Here is an 18,090-nt window from a genome sequence, read left to right as displayed (position 1 = left end):
AGCAGGTACCCCAACAAGAGACGTTTAGAGCCATGTAAAGAGCTACCCCAGAGTAAGGTGATGGTGGTCAGGCAGCCACTTTGTGGTGGGTGATCAAGGAGAGCCTCCCTAGGAGAGGACATTGGAGCTTGACAAGAGCGATCCAGTCATGCATTCCAGGGAGAGGGAGAGCTGGGGCAGGCAGAGAAGCTGCGCACCCATCAGCAGTAACGAGGAGGCGAGTGTGCTCAGCACCAGTGGGCAAGGGTGAGGGGGCCTGAGGGGAGGCCAGCGAGGAGGCTGCTATGGTAACACAGGAGAGACTGACCATGACCCAGACCAGATGGCGGAGTGGAGGTGATGGCCAGTCCAGCGCCCCTTCCACCCCCTTTTACAGCCGAGAACACTGAGCTTGGGGAGGGCAGGGAGACAGTGGTTATTGAGTAACTACCCGCCACAGGAGTTTTCTACGCAGCATCTCAAGACCGCCCCTGCACACTATGTAGAGGTCATTGTGCCTATTTCACAGGTGAGGCCAGTGAACCGTGAAGTCACCTGCCCAAGGGCATAGAGGCAGAGGGGGAAAGGAGGATAGCGCCCAGGCCTGAGGAGGCCCTCTGAGCTTGCAGGGTCATCCCACGCTGTGATGACCACTGTGGAGTCTCAAACCTTGGCCCTGGCACCTGAAAGCCCTGTGACCTGGACCAAGGGCCTTCTCCCTGTGCCTCAGTTTCCTAACCTGTAAAATGGGAATAATACTTGCCCAAGGTGCACAGCAAAGCCGAGACAAGTTGGTCCAACTTTGCTCCCAGTCCCTGCCTGTGGGGCCCACACGGGTCACCTTAGCACAGCCTACAGGCAGCTTCACACCCTCCCATACGGACCCACGGAGGGTTAAACTCAGCCTCCCTCCTTCCTCCATCCCAATTCTGATCCTTGCTGACTCTGCTCCCCGCCCTACAGCAGCTATTCTGGGACAATGGAGGCAGCAGATGGCCCGAGTCCTATTCCCTCCACCCGACCCTCAGAATCTGGGAGCAACCTGCAAATTTGCTGCTGCTTCTAAAAGCGGTCCAGCCGGCAGCCTTCCGCGTACAGGGTGGAGAGGACAGCGGCAGTACAACACGCTATCCCATCCCGACCGGGCTGTGGGCCCAGGGGCCGCCCCACTCGGCTCGTATTCCACAAACCCAGCATTAGGTCAACCCAGAAAGAAAGGAAGCCCTGCACCTAACAAGCACAGAGCAGCCTCCCTCTGGGTCAGGCTCCTCCTTGGAAAAGAAGGTGCTAAGGCTCCAGTGCTCGGCGGTTCCATCAGCCCAGACAGAGTTGCGGCAGAGACAAGGTCCTTCGAGGGCTGGAGGACGTGCTCCAAAGGAGCCCCCAGTCCCGGCTGCCTGGTTCAGAGCCCCCTTGTCCTCCCTCCCTCCTCCCCTCAGCCCTGAGCTCCACTGTGACGCCAACTCCCCAACATCTCTGAGCATGATGCTGGTGGGGGGCAGACAATTTCCCTTCCTAGCCCGCCCCACAGGTACCATCAGGCCTGACATTTCACCATGATCACTTTCATTCAGTCATGCAACCTCTTCGGGACATGAAATTCTAAGGGCATTTACCTTTACTCAGCTCCTACCTGGGCTGTCAAAGTGCCCTTTTATCTGATACCAGAGGCTGAATCCCTTAGCTCCATTCAGCCTTCCTTGATTCTCTGGCCACGCCAACCCAGGCCCTGAAGACAGATAAAAGGAAGAATCGTCCCCAGCAAACCAGCACCTCATAGCACACAGATATTCACACACACACAGGTGTGACACAGGCACAAACACATCCATACACCCCACATATGTCCTTAGGCACAGACGAGCGTAGAAGGGTGTACAGCACATGCACACCCTTATATGCCCTGGCATGCAGTGACACAGCACACACTACTTACCAGCACTGTTCACTGAGCCATTCCTTTCTCTGTGCTGTGCCCTTTACAAACTCTGCATCATTTCACCTACAACCCGCGAGGTAGGTATTCCTCTTCTCATATAAAAAATGAGCAAACAGGCCAGAGAGACCAAGTGGATTCCTCAAGGTCACACATCCAGCAAGGGTAGGGCAGGGCTGTCTAGCCGAGGGACCCAAATCAACACCACTGCGACAGACAGATCAAAGACCCTGCCCTGGCCAGGAACGACTTTGGCTGCACGTAACAGAAAACTGAACCAAGCGAGGCTTAAACAAATAAGGGTTTAATATGCTTACACAACCAGATGTTGGAAGGGACAGCTGTGGATGATTGTCTTGGCCTTTCCTTCATGGTAGCAAGGTGGCTGCCCTAGACCCAGACATCACACCCACATTCACAGCAGGAAGATGGGGTCTGGGGCTGCAAAACCTTCCCCAGAAGCGTCTCTATTGGCTTTGCTTAATTTGCACTAACAGACAGAGCTCTGGCTCTGGCCAGAGCTGGGTCATATAGTAGCTCCTAACAGAAAGGGAAGCTGGGAAAGTGAGCAAAAGGATCATCATGACTGGCTAGGACCCATTCTGACTCATCATCTGGGTCTGGACATGCTGATGCTCCAAACAAAACCGGGTGGGGAGCAGGGACTGGAGACTGGTCGGCAATAACAGTATCTGCTGCAGACCCTGGATTCTGCCCTTCTTCCACCTGGGTCCCCTCGGTGGTTGGGGATCCAGCCGAGGAAGCCAGGAGTGGGTGGCCCAGCACTTGACCCCAGGAGAGTGACTGAGAGACCAGAGGTGGGGGCTCTGACCACACCAAGGGACCCATGCAATTCTCTGGAGAGTTAGGACTCCTGAGCCCGAGCAGCTCAAGGACCCCCTACCTTTGTTCAGTTCAGCCACCTAAGGCCCGTGGAAGTCCAGCTCCTGAGGCCTCTCTGGCCCTCACATGGTGCACCTGGTCCTGGGCTGTCCAGCCCACCTCCCAGGGGCTTGGGATGCCTTTACCGCCAGCCACCATCCAATCCTGGGCCTGCCCACCACAGAGGCCCTGCCAGGGACTGCTGCCCACACAGGAACTGCCATGGGCCCTCAAGGCCGCCTGGGAGGCTAAGGACGACCAGAGGCTTCAGCTCAACCTTTGCCCAGAGGTTCAGGGTTCATCGGGCCACCAGCTGTGGGCACCAGGGAGTATCTGGGTAGAGGAGACAATGGAGGGAGCGAAACCTGTGGAGAGACGAGAAATGGACAAGACGGGTCACCCCCACGGGTTCCTGGGGAGCGCGTCACAGATATGCTCTGGAGCAGGGTTTCTCCACCTCAGCACGATGAACACTGGGGGCCAGATAATTCCGTTGTGGGGCTGTCCTGTGCATTGTAGGATCTTTAGCAGCACCCCTGGACTCCACCCACTAGATGCCAGCACGCATCCCCTGAGTCCTAACGATCAAAAATGTCCCCACACGCTGCCAATTGTCCCTTAGTGGGGGGCGTGGGGGGGAGTTGCAAAATGGTCCCTGGTTGAGAACCACTGGTTTATAAAGACTTCAAAAGCCAGAGAAACCATGAAGAGGCCTCAGCTGAGGCCACACCATCTGACCGCACATATCTGAGTCCCCAGTTGGCTCCATCCCCATTAGGTAGCAACCTTTAGATTCTAAATCTTCAGGCTTTGAGAGAATTTAACACCGATTCTTAAACGTCTTGGCAGTATAGCCATAGCTTGCACACCTCCACTGATGGGGAGCTCACTCTGTTAGAAAGCAGCTCCTTTCCTCTTAGAAACTGAGCCAAATTCTGTCTCCTTGTAATGTCCAACTTGTTCAACACAGCCCTGGTCCCGGCAGCCTTGGGATAGCTGTGAGTCCTCTGCCCCCAGCCGGACAGCTCTGCAGAATTTCAGGGGCAGGAGTGCTGGCTCCCCTAAGGGTTACCCTACAGATAAATCCAAAGTCCAGACAGAGCCTACAAGGCCTTCGGGGGGCATGGGGGAGGGTGTTCCCTGCCACCTCCCCAACTGAATCTGACACCACTCTCCTCTCTTCTCCCACATTCCAGTCACACTGGCTTCTTTTACTTCCTTGAGTAGGTCTTGCTCCCCTGCCACAGTATGTCACAGGCTGTGCTCTGAGCTGCCCTATAGCAATTGGGGCTGGGGTGGGATGGAGGGGGCTGGGCTGAGCAGCCCTAATCCCCCCAGGGAGTCTTTGGGGACAGAACTGGAAGGTGCCTAAGTGGCATTCTAGCCCCCATTCCAACCCTCTATCCATCGAAAAGTATCATCAAAGAAACAAAGAGCCTGAGAAAGACTTTCTTTTCATTTCCCCATGAGTGCCTGGAGCGCCTCCATTAGAGCATCTCCTGTGCTCAGTGACGAGAGCTCAGTCTTTCACAGGCTCCCAGAGGATCAGGCCTGGGAGAGCCCTTCAGATCCACATCGCTCAGCCTCCTTGTGTTACAAATGGGGCGACTAAGGTCCAGAGAGGGCAAGGCACCTGCCCAAGGTCACACAGCAAGCCAGTGACAGAGCAGAGACTGAAATCCACTCCCTCCACTCCCGGCTCTGCGCTGTCAGCCACTGGCCTCTCTCACTTGCCTCCCTCTCGGCTCCCCCATCTTTGGATGCCTGGACGCAGGCCCCACTCCTCCCATCCTACAGTTTCAGCCTCCAGACCCACCTGGAGGAGTCCTCCTCAGGGGAGAAGGGGCCGTGGAGCTTAATGACGTTGAGTTTCCCCTCAAAGACGCCATAGCTGAGGGTGACCTGCGCAGAGAGACACAGAGAAGAGAGTGAAGGGTGCGGGGTGTCCCACTGGCAACTCCACAAGGGGGCAGCATTTGGGCAGAAACAGAGAAGGCACATAAGGCATTCTGAGGGACACAAAAAGCCTGCCTCTGCACCTGAAATTCCACCTTCAGTAACAGGTGTTCCGCTGAGGGCCCCACCCCACTCCCCTTTGACCATGATCTAATTTGTTCCCCCAACGGTCCAGTTTACTAGGGAGGCTGGAACGATTCCCTCATCTACAGATTGGGAAACTGAGGCTCAAGGCAGGAAAGCACCTTTCCAGGAAGTTGCATGCCTGAACGGAGGTTTCCTGAGACCCACTCTAGGGCCTGGGCAATCCGTCTCCACCCGGAGCCTAAGGTCACTCCACGAGAAGTGAGGATGCAGGATGATGACACCCGTCAAGAGGTAGTCAAGCACAGTGGTTAAAGACTGTGGGCTTAGGGGCCACCCAAGCAGGGTTCAAATCCCTCTCTGTCCTCTACTAGCTGTGTGCCACAGTTAGTTCCACTCTCTGGGCCTCAGTTTCGCCATCTGTAGAATGGAAATAATGTTAGAACTCACCCCCACGTGAATGCTGTGAGGAAGCAGAGAGTTAAAGAAGTTAAGGCCCCCAGTGTGGTGCCTGGCACAGCGGGGGATCTGAAAACCCCACCTTTAGGGTGCCCTGGTTTTGGCTGTCCAAAATCTGCCCCTCTTTCCTGGCTGTGGTCCTAATGGGACCGATCTGCATCCCCGTTCTAGGCCTGGCCAATCAACTCTAACTCTAGGCGCTGGTAGGAAACAGGTCATGTGACCCAAGTGGGCCATGTGACCAATGAGCACCAGTCCTGAGATCTGGTGGAAGGAGGAGCTCTCTTCCCATGGGTGGGGTGGAAACCTGGGGCTGCCACCTTGCCAGCATGAGGGCTGAGCCTGCCTGAGAATGAGGCCAACGTGGGGGAGGGCACATGAGAGAGGGGAGGGACAGAGTCTCAGCACCCAGACCCTGCCAGATCTAGCAAGTCAGGCCAAGCCCTCAGCTTCCCAGGTATGCAGGCCCATAAATGACCTTTTCTGTTTAATTAGTCTGTTGCCTCTCTGTCACTTGCAGCCAAAAGGGCTCTGACTCACACCATGGGGCAGAAGATCCCAGGGGCCTCCCAGCCAGGACCCTCTACGGGGCTGGAAACCCATGAGTTGGAGGGCGTGTCTGCAAGGCAGAGCCAGTTGGACCTCAGCAGAGTCATTACTTGCCAGGTGGTGGGAGGGGTCCCTACCCCTCCCCCAGCCTGACATTACACTTGGATGTCCCTACTGAAGACCTGGTCCTTCCCAGTGACACCTGAGTGAGAAGGAAAAGCAGCAATCAGTAGACGGGTAAGCTTTGGTGAAGGAGAGGGCTGCCAATCGGCAGTTGAAAAGGACTGGCCCCTTCAGAGGGTGCGGGGAGGATGGGATGTTGAAGAGAGGGGAGAGGGAAGGAGGTAGCATGTGGCGAGCTGGGTGGTCTGAACCTCAAGACGAGCTTCATCTCGTGTGTGCAGGTCCCTCCAGCTGGCATTTGGGAACCAGATCGAAGAATTTTAGCATCATAAATGCAGACCCTTGAGGGTTAGAGGTGGAGAGAGCTGAGACACTGCATGCCCTCAAGGGGATCCTTTACCACCCTGGGCCTCAGTTTCCCCATCAATAGGGGAGAGCCCCCACAAACACCTTCCCCAGTGCCACCTGCCCCAAGGCTGGCTCACCTGCTCTGGGAGCTGGGCAGCCCCCAGCAGCTGCAGGGTCTCCAGGTGGGAGTGGAAGAGGGGGCTGGGCTGCAGGTGACCGCCCAGCTTGCACTCGACGATGTAGCCCACAGTGCAGTCGTCAGGCAGCCGGATGAGGGCAGATGTGTCCACGAAGCGGGGGCCACTGAGGGACAGAGTCATGCTGCAGCCACTGGCCTAAGGCCCTCGACACCTAGAGCCCTCCCTGCCTCCCTGAAGACCCTGCCTCCGCCAGGGCCAGCTGGGAAAACAGAGCTCGGCTCTAGCATCTGCCTCTTGCATACTGTGTAGCCTTGTGCAAGTCACAAGCCTCGGGGAGCCTCAGTTTCCTCTTCTGTAAAATGGGCATGATAATGGCCCTGCCCTCACAAGGCTGTTGTGAGGATTAAGTGGAGGAAAGGTGAAATGAAGCCCTTTATAAATGTATCCTTTCCTTCCCTCTCTTTCTTTTCATTCATTCACTCACTCATTCATTCATTCTTGAGTTTGAGCATCTACCTGCTGCCAGCCACCGTGACACAGAGGCTGAGGACAAAGAGATGAGAAAGAAATGCTTCCTGCCCTCAACAGCAGCCCCAATTCTGGAGGGAGACAGATAGAGGAGCAGGTCATTTCAGAGGAGGACTGGTGCTAAGTCAGAGGGAAGCACGAGGCCTGGGGACACAGGGAGGACAAGGTGGGTTCCCAGGGGATGTGGCAGGCTTTTGTTTTGCTCTTTACTTAATCATGGCAGTAGCAGTTTTTAAACAGAGTCTTACAGGATGAGCTGGAGTCAGCCAGGTGCCGAGCAGGGGAGGAGCAGTGTTCCAGGCAAGGGCGTCACCTGACTGCATACCCCACGAATGCCGCGGGGGTGCCAGGCGGGGCAGCTTGCCCCGCTGCGCAGGATGCCTGACCGAGGGGTCGAGTGGGTGCAGAAACCCAGCCGTTGCTCCCCTCCCCAGGCTGCACCTGCCCAGAGTGGGTACATTTTTCTAATTCACACAAATGTACCATAGAGGTGGACAGAAGCCTAGATGGGGGCACCCCAGGCACAGGGATGACCCCTGGTTGTGTGTACATGCCTGCTGTCGACAGATACTAGGACAGCACTCCTGCTCCCAGTCAGGGCACAAATTGCCCCCGGAGGACCCCACCCGTCCAGGACAGGGCACGGCAGGCTGGTGTGGTGACAGAGCACGCAGGCCTTAGAGCCAAACCCAGCAGCTGAGTGACCTTGAACCAATTACTTTGCTTAACCTCTCAGTACCTCAGTTTCCTCAGCCAAGTAGAAATAAGGCCAACACCCCTTCCTCCCTGGGGGCTGTGATACTCTTAGCAAAGCACAGACCTGGCTCAGAGTCAACCCTCAATTCAAGGTAGCGACACTGATGTGGCTGTGAATAACAGCCCGCTCGGCAGACCTCAAGAGGCTAGACCTTTGCCACGTCCTCTCTAGAATATCAGTACCCCCACCAGGTACTGAGGGCTTCCACTACTCCCACAATCCCCCGCAGTCTGAGCCCTCTAGGACCATCCCAGCTCAAATTCCACCTCTTCCAGGAAGCCTTCCCTCCTTTCCCCAAGCAGAAGGCCCTACTCCCTCCTCTGAGTGCCCCTCCAGTTGGCCTTCACCTCCCCTGTGACAGTGACCAGTCAGAAGAGGGCTGAAAATGGGACCTAATGTTTGTCGGGCTCCTGCCAGATGCCAGCCCAGACACTTTTTCATTTAACCCTTACAACAACCACTGGCCATTGTACTATCAGGTCCATTTTACAGATGGGGGCACTGAGGCTCCTGGAGATTACACAACTTGCCTGTGTGTGGCAGAGTGCACTAGGCGGTGTACCCCCAAGGGCATGGTGACAGGTGGCTTGCTCACCACTAACTGTGTAACTCTGTGATGCAGTGGGAATGAGAGGTAGTTTCTCCTGAGCTCTCTCTCAAGCCCTTCCTGCTGCAAAGGCCCCACCCACACACCAGCCAACACCCCCTCTCTGCATCCCCCCCCCGACCTCTTCCACCAGTCTCTAGGTCTCTGCTTACCTGGCCCATGGGGCCATCTTCAAAGCCAGTTTGCGGTTGATGCAGAAGCCGGCACCCCCGGTGGCAAACCAGAACTGTACCAGCCTCTGCGGGGAGAGATGGGGAGGGCCAAAATGTAGGGTGACCTGGGGTGGGGGCAACAGCCAGGCCCCCCCTTACCCCCAACCAGAATGGCTCAAAACTTTTTCACATCTCACTAGAGTCTTCCTACAGCCTGATATTATTATGCCCATTTTATAGATAAGGAAACCGAGACCCAAAGTCACATAGCTATTTAAGAATGATGGGGACACCAATTAGACCCCAATCTGGCTGGATTTCAGTTAAAGAGGACACATATCCTATTTGTCCACGAAGTGCACCTTATCCCTATCCTCAGAGAAACATCCCCGTGTGGTTCAGGAGGGACTGCCCAACACAGCACCTGCTCCCATAGGCCACAGATACGGGCAGGTGCCCCAGGAATGACGGATCACAAGACCACACCTTTGACCCAGTGACTGGCTCAGTGACAGGCACATGACCCAGCCAGCCAATCAGAGTCCTCGCCTGAGTTCCATATGCTGTGAGGGAGAGATGCTTTTACAGGGTCACCAGTAAATATAATCCTGATGCCATTTACACCGGGCCATGTACACTGGCCTCGCCACTCCCAACTCCTGGGACCAAGAAAGCTTTTCTGCAAAAGGAGAGAATGAGGTCTCATGGAGGAAAGAGAGAAGGGCAGGCAGGCCTGTGAGCCCCTGAGGCCAGCAAACCCCTTGGCATTTCAGTCTCAGCAACCAATACCACCCCTTTGGGGTGTAAACCACTTTCTGCCCTCACCCAACATCATCATGGCCTAAGGCCTCTTCTGCCTCCTCTGTGAGGACCTGTGAATTCACCCATGAATTTCTTTAAGGCTTTTGAAAAACACTGAACCTTTTCAGCTGTACCATCTCTTGGTCAAACAAGTGCCCTAAAGTTACCTTCTCCCAAGTACAGAGTTGGTGCTTCATTGATGCATGTTGCATTGAGTTGGGTTACCTCCCACGATGCAGCAGTGAGAAGAGCCGTGGGCAGGGAGCTGGAAAGTGGAGGGGGCCCCGCCTCCTCCACTGCACAGCTGTGTAACCTTGAGAAAGTTCCTGCCCCTCTCTGTACCTCAGATTTGTCACCTGTGAGTACAACATTGGCTCCAGTTCTGAAATCCGATGGCTCTCCTGGCCCAGAGATGTCCTCCTCCTAAAGACCTCTATGAGCTTACTTCTGGAAACTCTGCCCTCTTAGAGAGAGGTCAGGCCTCAAACAGGCAGAATGAATGGTTTCTTGAGGACCTGACACACAGGAGGAGCCCAATAAATGCTTGTTTAATGAATTAATGAGGGCAGGGCTTCCACTCCCAGAGAACTGTAGCAACATCAGCAGTGACCATGCAAGCGCCTAACCCTGAGCACGGACTGCGGAGCCCTGTGCTGCAGGTGAGGTGACCAAGGTGCACAGAACTGAGGTCACTTGACTGAGGTCCCAGAGCTGGGACTGACTCCAAGCCCGAGCCCTTGTCCCCTTTGCTGTCCCACCCTGGGGGATGCCAGGGTCTTAACAGGCCAGGGCACTTTGGAGCAGAGTCCTGGGATCCCGCTGGTGGGGTGTCTGACAAGGAGGGCATTCATGCACGTTGTGAGGTCGGGGACTGGGTGTGCCCAGGACTGGGTGTGTCCTGAACCAGCACAGGAAGAACACAGCTCAGAGGTGAGGCTGAGATGAGTCGGGTGCTGATTGATAACGCTCACTAGCGTCCACCACGTGCCAGATCCCGTTCCAAGCCCTTGGATAGATGACCGCATTTAATTCTTTTTTTGCTCACAATGGCCCTATGAGGTAGTGACTGTTTTCACTGATTTTACAGATGAGGAAACTGAGGCACAGAGAGGTGAGGTGACTTCATTCAAGGTCACAAAGCCAGGAGGTAGCAGGGCTGGTGTGTGAACCCTGGGAGTCAGGTTCCAGAGCGGAGCTCTCAAACCCTTTGGTCAGGGGTGAGGTGCTGTGGGAGTCTGGAGGACCCCGCGGCTCACCTGGCATCAGCTCGCTCACACGCGCTCCCCTAAGGCCCAGGAAGATTTAATTAGGGCTCAGAGACTGATCAGCTGCAGATAATTAAGGTTCTGTGTTTCCTGCTCTCGGTTTCCCTAGTGAAGCAGATGGTGACCCTGGGAGGGAGAAAGCCCCACAACTGGCCCAGCTCCTGCTCCAGGCACCACGTCTAGAGAGGGGGACCCATGGCCTGACTCTTCACAGGGGCCAAGCGAGCCCTAGGGGCAAAATCTGGCAACCTAAACCTGTCCATTCAGGTCTGGAGCCGAAGCTGGTGCTGGGGACCCTGTTGTGCAAGGTGTCAACTCAGTTGCTGGTTAGTGAAATCTGGAAAGAGGAGGGGTATCTAGAGGAGAGGAGGGGAGGGGAGGGTTCAGGGGCTCCCGGCAGCCACAGTTTACTACCCGGCCCAGCAGATTCAGCATTTTAACAATCTGCCGTGGAGTCAGGAAGCCTCAACTCACCCCCCCTTGCTCACTCTGTGACCAGGACGAGCCCCTGCTCCTCCGTGGCCGAGGCCCTACTAAGCGCCAGTCTCTGTGCCTTACCTGCATTATCTCAATCTCCCCATTTCATAAAGGAGGAGACTTAGGATCACAGGCGAAGCCACCAGCCCAGACACACCCGGATGCAGCCAAATCTGAAACCCAGAAAACCCACCGGACCCCTCCACAGCCCCGCCCCCGAATGGCCCCGCCCCGCATGGCCCCGCCCCCTGGGCCAGCGGCCAATGCACAAAGGAGGCAGCGAGGGAACCGACCGTGCGGTTGTTCGGCTGCGGCTCGGAAGCGTGGATAGGCCGGTTCAGGCTGGGCCGGCCGATGTAGACGTCGCGGGTCCACGGGAAGGTTTTTAGCAGCTTCAGCAGCGCCCTCGGGTTCAGGTAGTTGTCGTCATCCACATGACAGAACCACCTGTGGGGATGGAATGCGGGACAGTGAACTTGGAGGGGGTTCCCAAGGGCTGCCAGCCAGCCAGACTCCGCCCTGCGCCCTCATAATCAGTCAACAGAGTTATGGGGTGGGGGAGGCTAACATTGAAGCCACCTGTTCTGTGCCAGGCAGCGTCTGGTGTAAGCTCATGAGGAAGTTGTGCCCACTTCACAGGTGGGAACCAAGACTCAGGAAGGTTAAGACACTTGCCCAAGGTCACACAGCCGGTGAATAGCAGAATTTGAATCCCATCTGTCTGCCCAGAGACAGACCCCAGCAGGCCCTACATGTGATTAAATTTACAGGGCCCGGACAACTTTACTTTTTTGACAGGACACCTCATTTAGGAACTGGCCTGAGGCAAAGGTCACGCCTGCCCCCAAAGACCAAGGTGAACTCACCTCAGTCCGCTGGCCAAGAAGGCATCAAACTCAGCAGCCATCTTGCAGGACAGGGCAGGGTGGCTGTGCTCCGCAGAGCAGTTGGTGACCACGAGGTGGGACCCTGAATAAGGGAGGACAGGTCAGGGGACCCTGCTCAGCTCCTCCCAACAGCCCTACACAGTGTGAGAATGCAGAGGAAGGCGGGGCCTCAGAAAGCCTGGAGCAGTGCATCCAGTCCCATTTTACATATGGGGAAACTGAGGTCAGGGGGGGCTGACCTGCCCAGGACCCTGGAGCTAATGGACAGTAGGCCGGGCTGGGACCCAGGTGTCCAGGGTCTTGTCCAGCACAGTCCCTCCCCACACCCATACCCGTTTCCAGGGAAGAAGCCTGCTCCCCTCCTGGGCAAAAGGGGAATCCACGTGTGACAAGGGTGGGCAGCCCTGTTTCCTGGGGAACCCCAGGCCAGGGGACAGCCACCCCAGCTTTCCCTGGCAACAGCCGAGGGGCCCCCAACCCACCCAGAGTTACCCAATCTCTCCTGGAGGCCTTCATCCAGGCTGTCGGTGAAGATGAACGTCTAGGAAGGAGAGAGGAATCAGGACTGGGGTCGACCAAGGAGAGTCCCGGGCCAGCCCACAGCCCACCACAGCCAAGTCCAGGTGGATATACACATGGCAGACCTCTGTCCTCCTTCAGTGATGGACACACACCCCTCTCACAGTCACACGCTCCTTTAGGACAACATGACTTTCTCAGCTACCCAACCCACCCCCCCATACAACACACACAACCCAGCTTTTGTACAACTTCGCGGTATACACCAGCCCATCAGTCTCACACTCAGCCCCCTTACAGACCAGCACCCACAGGGTCCCTACCAGAGCCACACACCCTTAGCAGAATCACACCTCCATCAACCACACACACACACACATCACACATCACACATCACATCACACACACACGTCACATCACATCACACATCACACACACATCACACACACACCACACATCACATCACACACACACATCACACATCACATCACACACACACATCACACGTCACATCACACATTACACACCACACGTCACATCACACAGCACATCACACACACACATCACACATCACATCACACATCACACACCACACATCACATCACACATCACACATCACATCACACACACATCACAGTCCCGCTTGGCCCCTCCACATATACAGAACCCTAAACACTTGTTCAGTAGACAGACCCACACACTAGGACACCAAACTACTTAGGGAGACGGTCACGACTTTCACAGCCACACAAACTCCCTGTGCAAGTGTCGGGGCCCTTACACATCTCCCAGATAGGAGAGGTGACCCACCAACAGCATTCATACACCCGGTCCCCCATGACCTCACTAAACCTCCAGACAGGTGTTATGAGCTGTCCCCTTCGCAGATGGCAAAACGGAAGGTAAGTGATGGAGCAAGGCTGTGCGGTTGGCAGGAGGTGAGCTGGGATTTGAACCCAGCCTGGACCTCTCCCCGCCCTCAACTCCCGCTACAGCCAGACTTTTCCCTGGGGGTCTAGCAGGCACCTCAGACTGAGGGCGAGAACACCGAGCACCCAAGCACCCCCAGACCTGGGCTCCTCTCACTCTTCCCCATCTTGCTGGAACCCAACACCTTGGGGTCACCGTGCCTCCTCTCTTTCTCTCACACCCACATCCGGTCTGTCAACAAATTCTGTCCACCCAGCTTTCAAACTGCCCAGGGTGCACCCTCTCCCTCCAGCCTCCGCGGCCAGCCCTCGGTCCAGCCCACCCTCGTCACCTCCTGCCCGTTTTGCTGCAGTCACCTTTTCCCTGCTCTCCCTGCTCTGTCCTGCCCCACCCCAAGTCTGTTTTCAACACAGCCCCCGGGGGAGCCTGTAAAATAAATCAGACCTTTCTTGCCCTGCTCCCTGGCAAACTTTTGCCACCAAACAGTCACCCAGATAGTGGAACTCTCTCAAGTTTGGAGCGTGGGCCAAATGGGCCAGGGAATGCCTGTGAATGAATCGGTGGGGGGAGGCGGAAGGGAGGGGTCCCCGCAGCAGGGCCCGGGGGCCGAGCAGGGTGCATGAGGCTGGTGTTTCGGTCCCCAGGAATCCTGAGGCTGGCAAAGAGCAGCGGGCAGAGTTTCCTCTGAGCTGAGGGTTGCATTTGATTTGTTCAAGGAGGGACTCTGACAATGGTTAAAACCTCGCAGGAAAACAAAGGGACAGACAGCCTGCTGGGGTCAGGGGAGGGGTGGCCGGGGGCCATCTGCTGCAGAGGAGGGGAGAAGTGGGGCCATTGTTTCTCCCCCCATCCCCCACCCGCCCTCCTCGAGGACTGTGGGGAAGAGGAAGACACCCCCTGAATCACAAAACGTGCCTCCCCCAAGCCCGCCCCCTTTGCCTGGGACAAAGGCCCCACACGAGCCCCAGCTCGCTGCCACAAAGGCCCACCTGCCACCCGACTGCCTTAACCAGCTGGGGCGGGTGCCCAGCCCTGGAGTTAACCAGCTCAGGACCGCTCCTGATAACAGAGCTGAAAGAGGCTCCGAGACTCTCCCGCCCTGTGTGGCTGGGGAAACTGAGGCTGAATGATGGAAGGCCTTGGCCGAGGTCACAGGAAGAGATAAGCCAAAGGGTAGAAACGAAGGGGGCCCAGATGCAGTGGCACGAGTGGGTCTCTCTGTCTCCTCTCCTCTTCCTCTGAGTATCTTTCCTTTTTTCAACTCTGCCTTAAAGGACAAGATTTCTAGACTCTGCCCCTTGTGGTAGGGGCAGGGGTGGGGGTGTGGGAGTGTCCAACTGAGTGAATTCATCTCCTACCTCTGCTTAACCTTGCTCAGTTTCCTCACCTGTAAACTGAGAATATCAATACCTACCACTCGGGTTGTTGTGAGGGTTCAGTAGAGTGATGCACCCGATATGCTGTCACTTAGATGCTGAGCATCTGGCAGGCACTCCCTCTGGCTGCCTGCTTAGCATCTGGGACTGAGCTCAGGGCACAGAGGGGGGCTGCTTGCCTCTCCTCTGCCGGCCTGGTCCTGCCAGACCCAGACACCCAGGCTGGAGGCCCAAGTGACTAGGCAGCTCTGGGATCCCGGGTCTCAGCAGAGAAGGAGGGGCCCCAGCGGGAGATAGCAGGCGGGTCCTACTGGGCTCTGCCCCCTCAGGCCTTCGGGGCAAGCACTTCCTCCTCTGTGGCCTCAGTTTCCTCATCCGGAGCAAGCGCACCACCATAGTGATCAAGACAAGACAGGAAAGGGCCTCTGACCACGTGAGGCCATGCTCCCGGGTACACGCAGACACAGCACCATAAACAGGAAGGTCTGCGGGGAGGGCCAGGCTGGGCGGCTTCCGCAAGCGGACCCAGAATCTCCCCAAGATGAGAAGCTGTGCAGAGCCCCAGGGAAGAGCCTGGGGTGTTGGGGGTACAGCAAGGAGAGGGTTAATCCAGGGTGCTAGGAAATCCGGGCAGGGGTGCCCCCTCCCCAGGGGGCCCTGGCCTCTTCCAGGCACCACCTCCCCCCTCCTTGGTCTCCAGGAGCCCCCAACCCCCTCCGAAGGCTCGTCACTTCCACTGAGCCAAAGTGGGGACAGTGTGTGTGTGTGTGTGTGTGTGTGTGTGTGAGAATCTGCCTCTCCCCCTCCCCCAGGGATGACTCCCAGCACCCCCAAATCACTGACTTTGCTTGAGGAGGGCACTGGATGTGAGGAGGGGAAGAGCCAGAAGGGACTCAGCGTGTCAGGGCCACCTCCCCAGAAAGACAGAAGCCGCGCACCCCTGTGACACACACGCCTCTTGTCACGGCACATCTAACACTGACGCCAGCTCCATGCAGGTGAGCATGCACGCGGGTGTACACACACACACAATCCCAATGCCAGGCAGACCTCTGCCCTGCCCTCCTGCCCACCACTACCTCAGCCACCACCATCGCAGCACACACCCCACCTCCCTCACCCGGAAAGTGCCCCACAGGAAATGGAGCACAGGAGGTGAGGTGCCACCGCCCTGGGCACACCCTGGGCAGCAGAGGCGTGGGGGCAGGGGCTGTCAGGAATTCTGAAAGGATGCCCCCCTGCCGCTCTCCCCGAACAGGCCCCCCCCAGACTGTCCCCTCCTCAGCGGCTCAGTCCCTGTGCTCCACCCTCAAAGCCAGGGCAGAAGGACAGCATCCAGGGCCTGAACAGGGGGCGGCTTGGCCTGGGCGCATGCCAGAGTCAGGACCTCTCGGGGGCCTCTGTCCCAGCTGCCCAACACCCCCCCTTGTCCCCGATGCCAGGCTGGGCCAGGGTGGGCAGAAACGAAACCTGTGCCAGGACAACCAGGGAATCGAGGGACCACCCCCCAGAAGGGACCCAGGAGCCCGGGGTAGGGGCCCAGCCTGGCCCCAGAAGAAACGAAGCAGTGGGCCTGAGGAGCACCTGGCCCCGGGGCCAGCAAGGGACACAGTCAGGGCCGCAGGAGCCCCCGATCCTTCCAGGAAGGAGCGAGAAGACAGCCCAGGTGGGGCAGGTGGGTGAGCAGCTTCTCCCTCGAGGCCGCCAGGGACCCCAGCTTGGTAGAAAGTCCTCTGTGAGTCCCTCAGACAAGAGGCCACTCCTGGGGCCCGCAGTCACCCGCTTGTCACCTGTTCCCTGGTCCTGGAGACCCACGTGTCGAGCAGCAGCTCCAGGCGGGAGCGGTGGAAGGCCCGGGTTGTCTTGACTGCGATGAAGACATCGTGCAGCTGCAGCTCGGGCGGCCGAGGGCTTGGCGGGCTCAGCCCGGGGGTCTCCGGCACGCCCTGCGGGGATGGGCTTGAGTAGTACCGTAGGGAGAGGAGCCCCATGCACAGCAGGGTGAGCAGGACTCCAGCCAGGCCCCGGAGGAGCCGGCACTGCATTGGCCCTGGGACCCCAGACGGCTCAGCCCCCAAATCCCAACCAGACGGGGAGGGGAGGCTGGTCAGGCGGGAGCCCCGGCAAAGGCAAAGGTCTGCCAGGCATGGGGGGCAGGCCAGGAGGGGAGAGGTGGGAGTCGGTGCTCTGGACCCGGAGGCCGAGCCATGGCAGCCCCGCTGCCGCTGCCGCCAGCCCTCCACCTGCTCCCGGGCCCTCCCTCCCACTGCCGGCTCTGGGGAGCCTGGCCCCGCCCCTGCCTCCAGGGCAGCCCAGGGGCGGGGCCGGCCCAGGGGAGCCCAGAGGTGGCTGAAAAAGTGTCACCGGCTGAAGGGACGGCCCAGCCCTGCCTGCTGCTGCGGGGGCGGGGGGGGGGGGGGGGGCGCGACAACAACCCCTCCATGCCAGATGGAAGGGAGGGGCCCTCCAGCCCTCCCACTCCCCAGAGACCCCCGGCTAAGCTCATTCAATACCCAGTATCTTCTGGTGTCCAGCCTCCCAGCTTTTGCTCACGCTGTTCCTCGTCCTGGATGCTCTTCCCCAGCCCCCACCGTCCTCACCCATGTTCCTTCCACCAGGCTTAATTCTATCTGGACTTCAAGGCTCAGCTCAAGGGTTCCCTCCTCCAGGAAGCCTCCCAGCCTCTGGGGCTCCCCCAGTAGTTAGCTCAGTTCCTCTGGTCTTCACAACAGTGTTAGAATTATTTCCAGTTCATAGCTGGGCACATAAGGCTCAGAATGATCTAAGATGATCCAGCAGCTCAGCCACAGAGCCAGGTAGAACCCAGGTCGCTGGCCCTCGTCTGGCCCACCAGAGGCCCCTGAGGGTGCCTGTCCTGCTGTGGCCCACTGGAGCCCATCTTGCTCAGCAGTCTTTATTGCTGCCTCTCTCCCAGCCAGGCCAGTGGACAGAGGACCCTCTGCAGCTACCACCTCCGTCTTGTTTTGTACAAGGTCACTCATATCTTGTCCTCCCTCCGCTAGAACGCTGATGGCTCCCATCTCCCTCAGAACAAAAGCCAAAGATCAGACACCAGCCTACAGGCCCTGTGTAAGGGGGGCCCTGTTACCTCCAACCCCATCTCCTACCATCTTCCCCTTGCTTCCTCACTCCAGACCCAGTGGGCTTCTGGCCAGTTCAGGGACACACCCACCTCAGGACCTTTGCACATGCTGTTCCTGCCTGGGTCTCTCCCTAGAGATCCATACACCTCACCCTCACCTCTTTCAAGTCTACACAAATGTCTTCTACGTGAAGCCTTCCCAGAACACCTTATTTAAATTGGAATCCCTTCT

At 57.5% G+C, this 18,090-nt stretch overlaps 1 protein-coding gene across 2 annotated transcripts; it reads right to left on the bottom strand.

Moving 5' to 3' along the window:
* Window positions 1–2,203: 2,203 nt before the first annotated feature.
* MFNG (MFNG O-fucosylpeptide 3-beta-N-acetylglucosaminyltransferase) lies at window positions 2,204–17,030 on the bottom strand. Of its 2 annotated transcripts, none has more exons than XM_082420082.1 (8): window positions 16,546–17,030; window positions 12,423–12,471; window positions 11,910–12,012; window positions 11,337–11,490; window positions 8,501–8,586; window positions 6,454–6,619; window positions 4,614–4,699; window positions 2,204–3,162 (listed from the first exon to the last, which is right to left on the bottom strand). In XM_082420082.1, exons 1-8 carry the CDS (start codon window positions 16,798–16,800, stop codon window positions 3,096–3,098), a joined length of 966 nt encoding a protein of 321 aa, XP_082276208.1. In that variant the 5' UTR covers window positions 16,801–17,030; the 3' UTR covers window positions 2,204–3,095. The 2 variants fall into 2 exon arrangements, with proteins under 2 accessions (XP_082276208.1, XP_082276209.1); XM_082420083.1 differs by having other exon boundaries at window positions 12,413–12,471; window positions 16,546–16,784.
* Between the last annotated feature and the right edge of the window lie 1,060 nt (window positions 17,031–18,090).

This window comes from Balaenoptera physalus (assembly GCF_965194825.1).
Source record: "Balaenoptera physalus genome assembly, chromosome: 13".
NCBI lineage: Eukaryota > Metazoa > Chordata > Mammalia > Artiodactyla > Balaenopteridae > Balaenoptera > Balaenoptera physalus.
The sequence above is the reverse complement of the archived record's forward strand: the minus strand, read 5'-3'. Positions and strand labels throughout refer to the sequence as shown.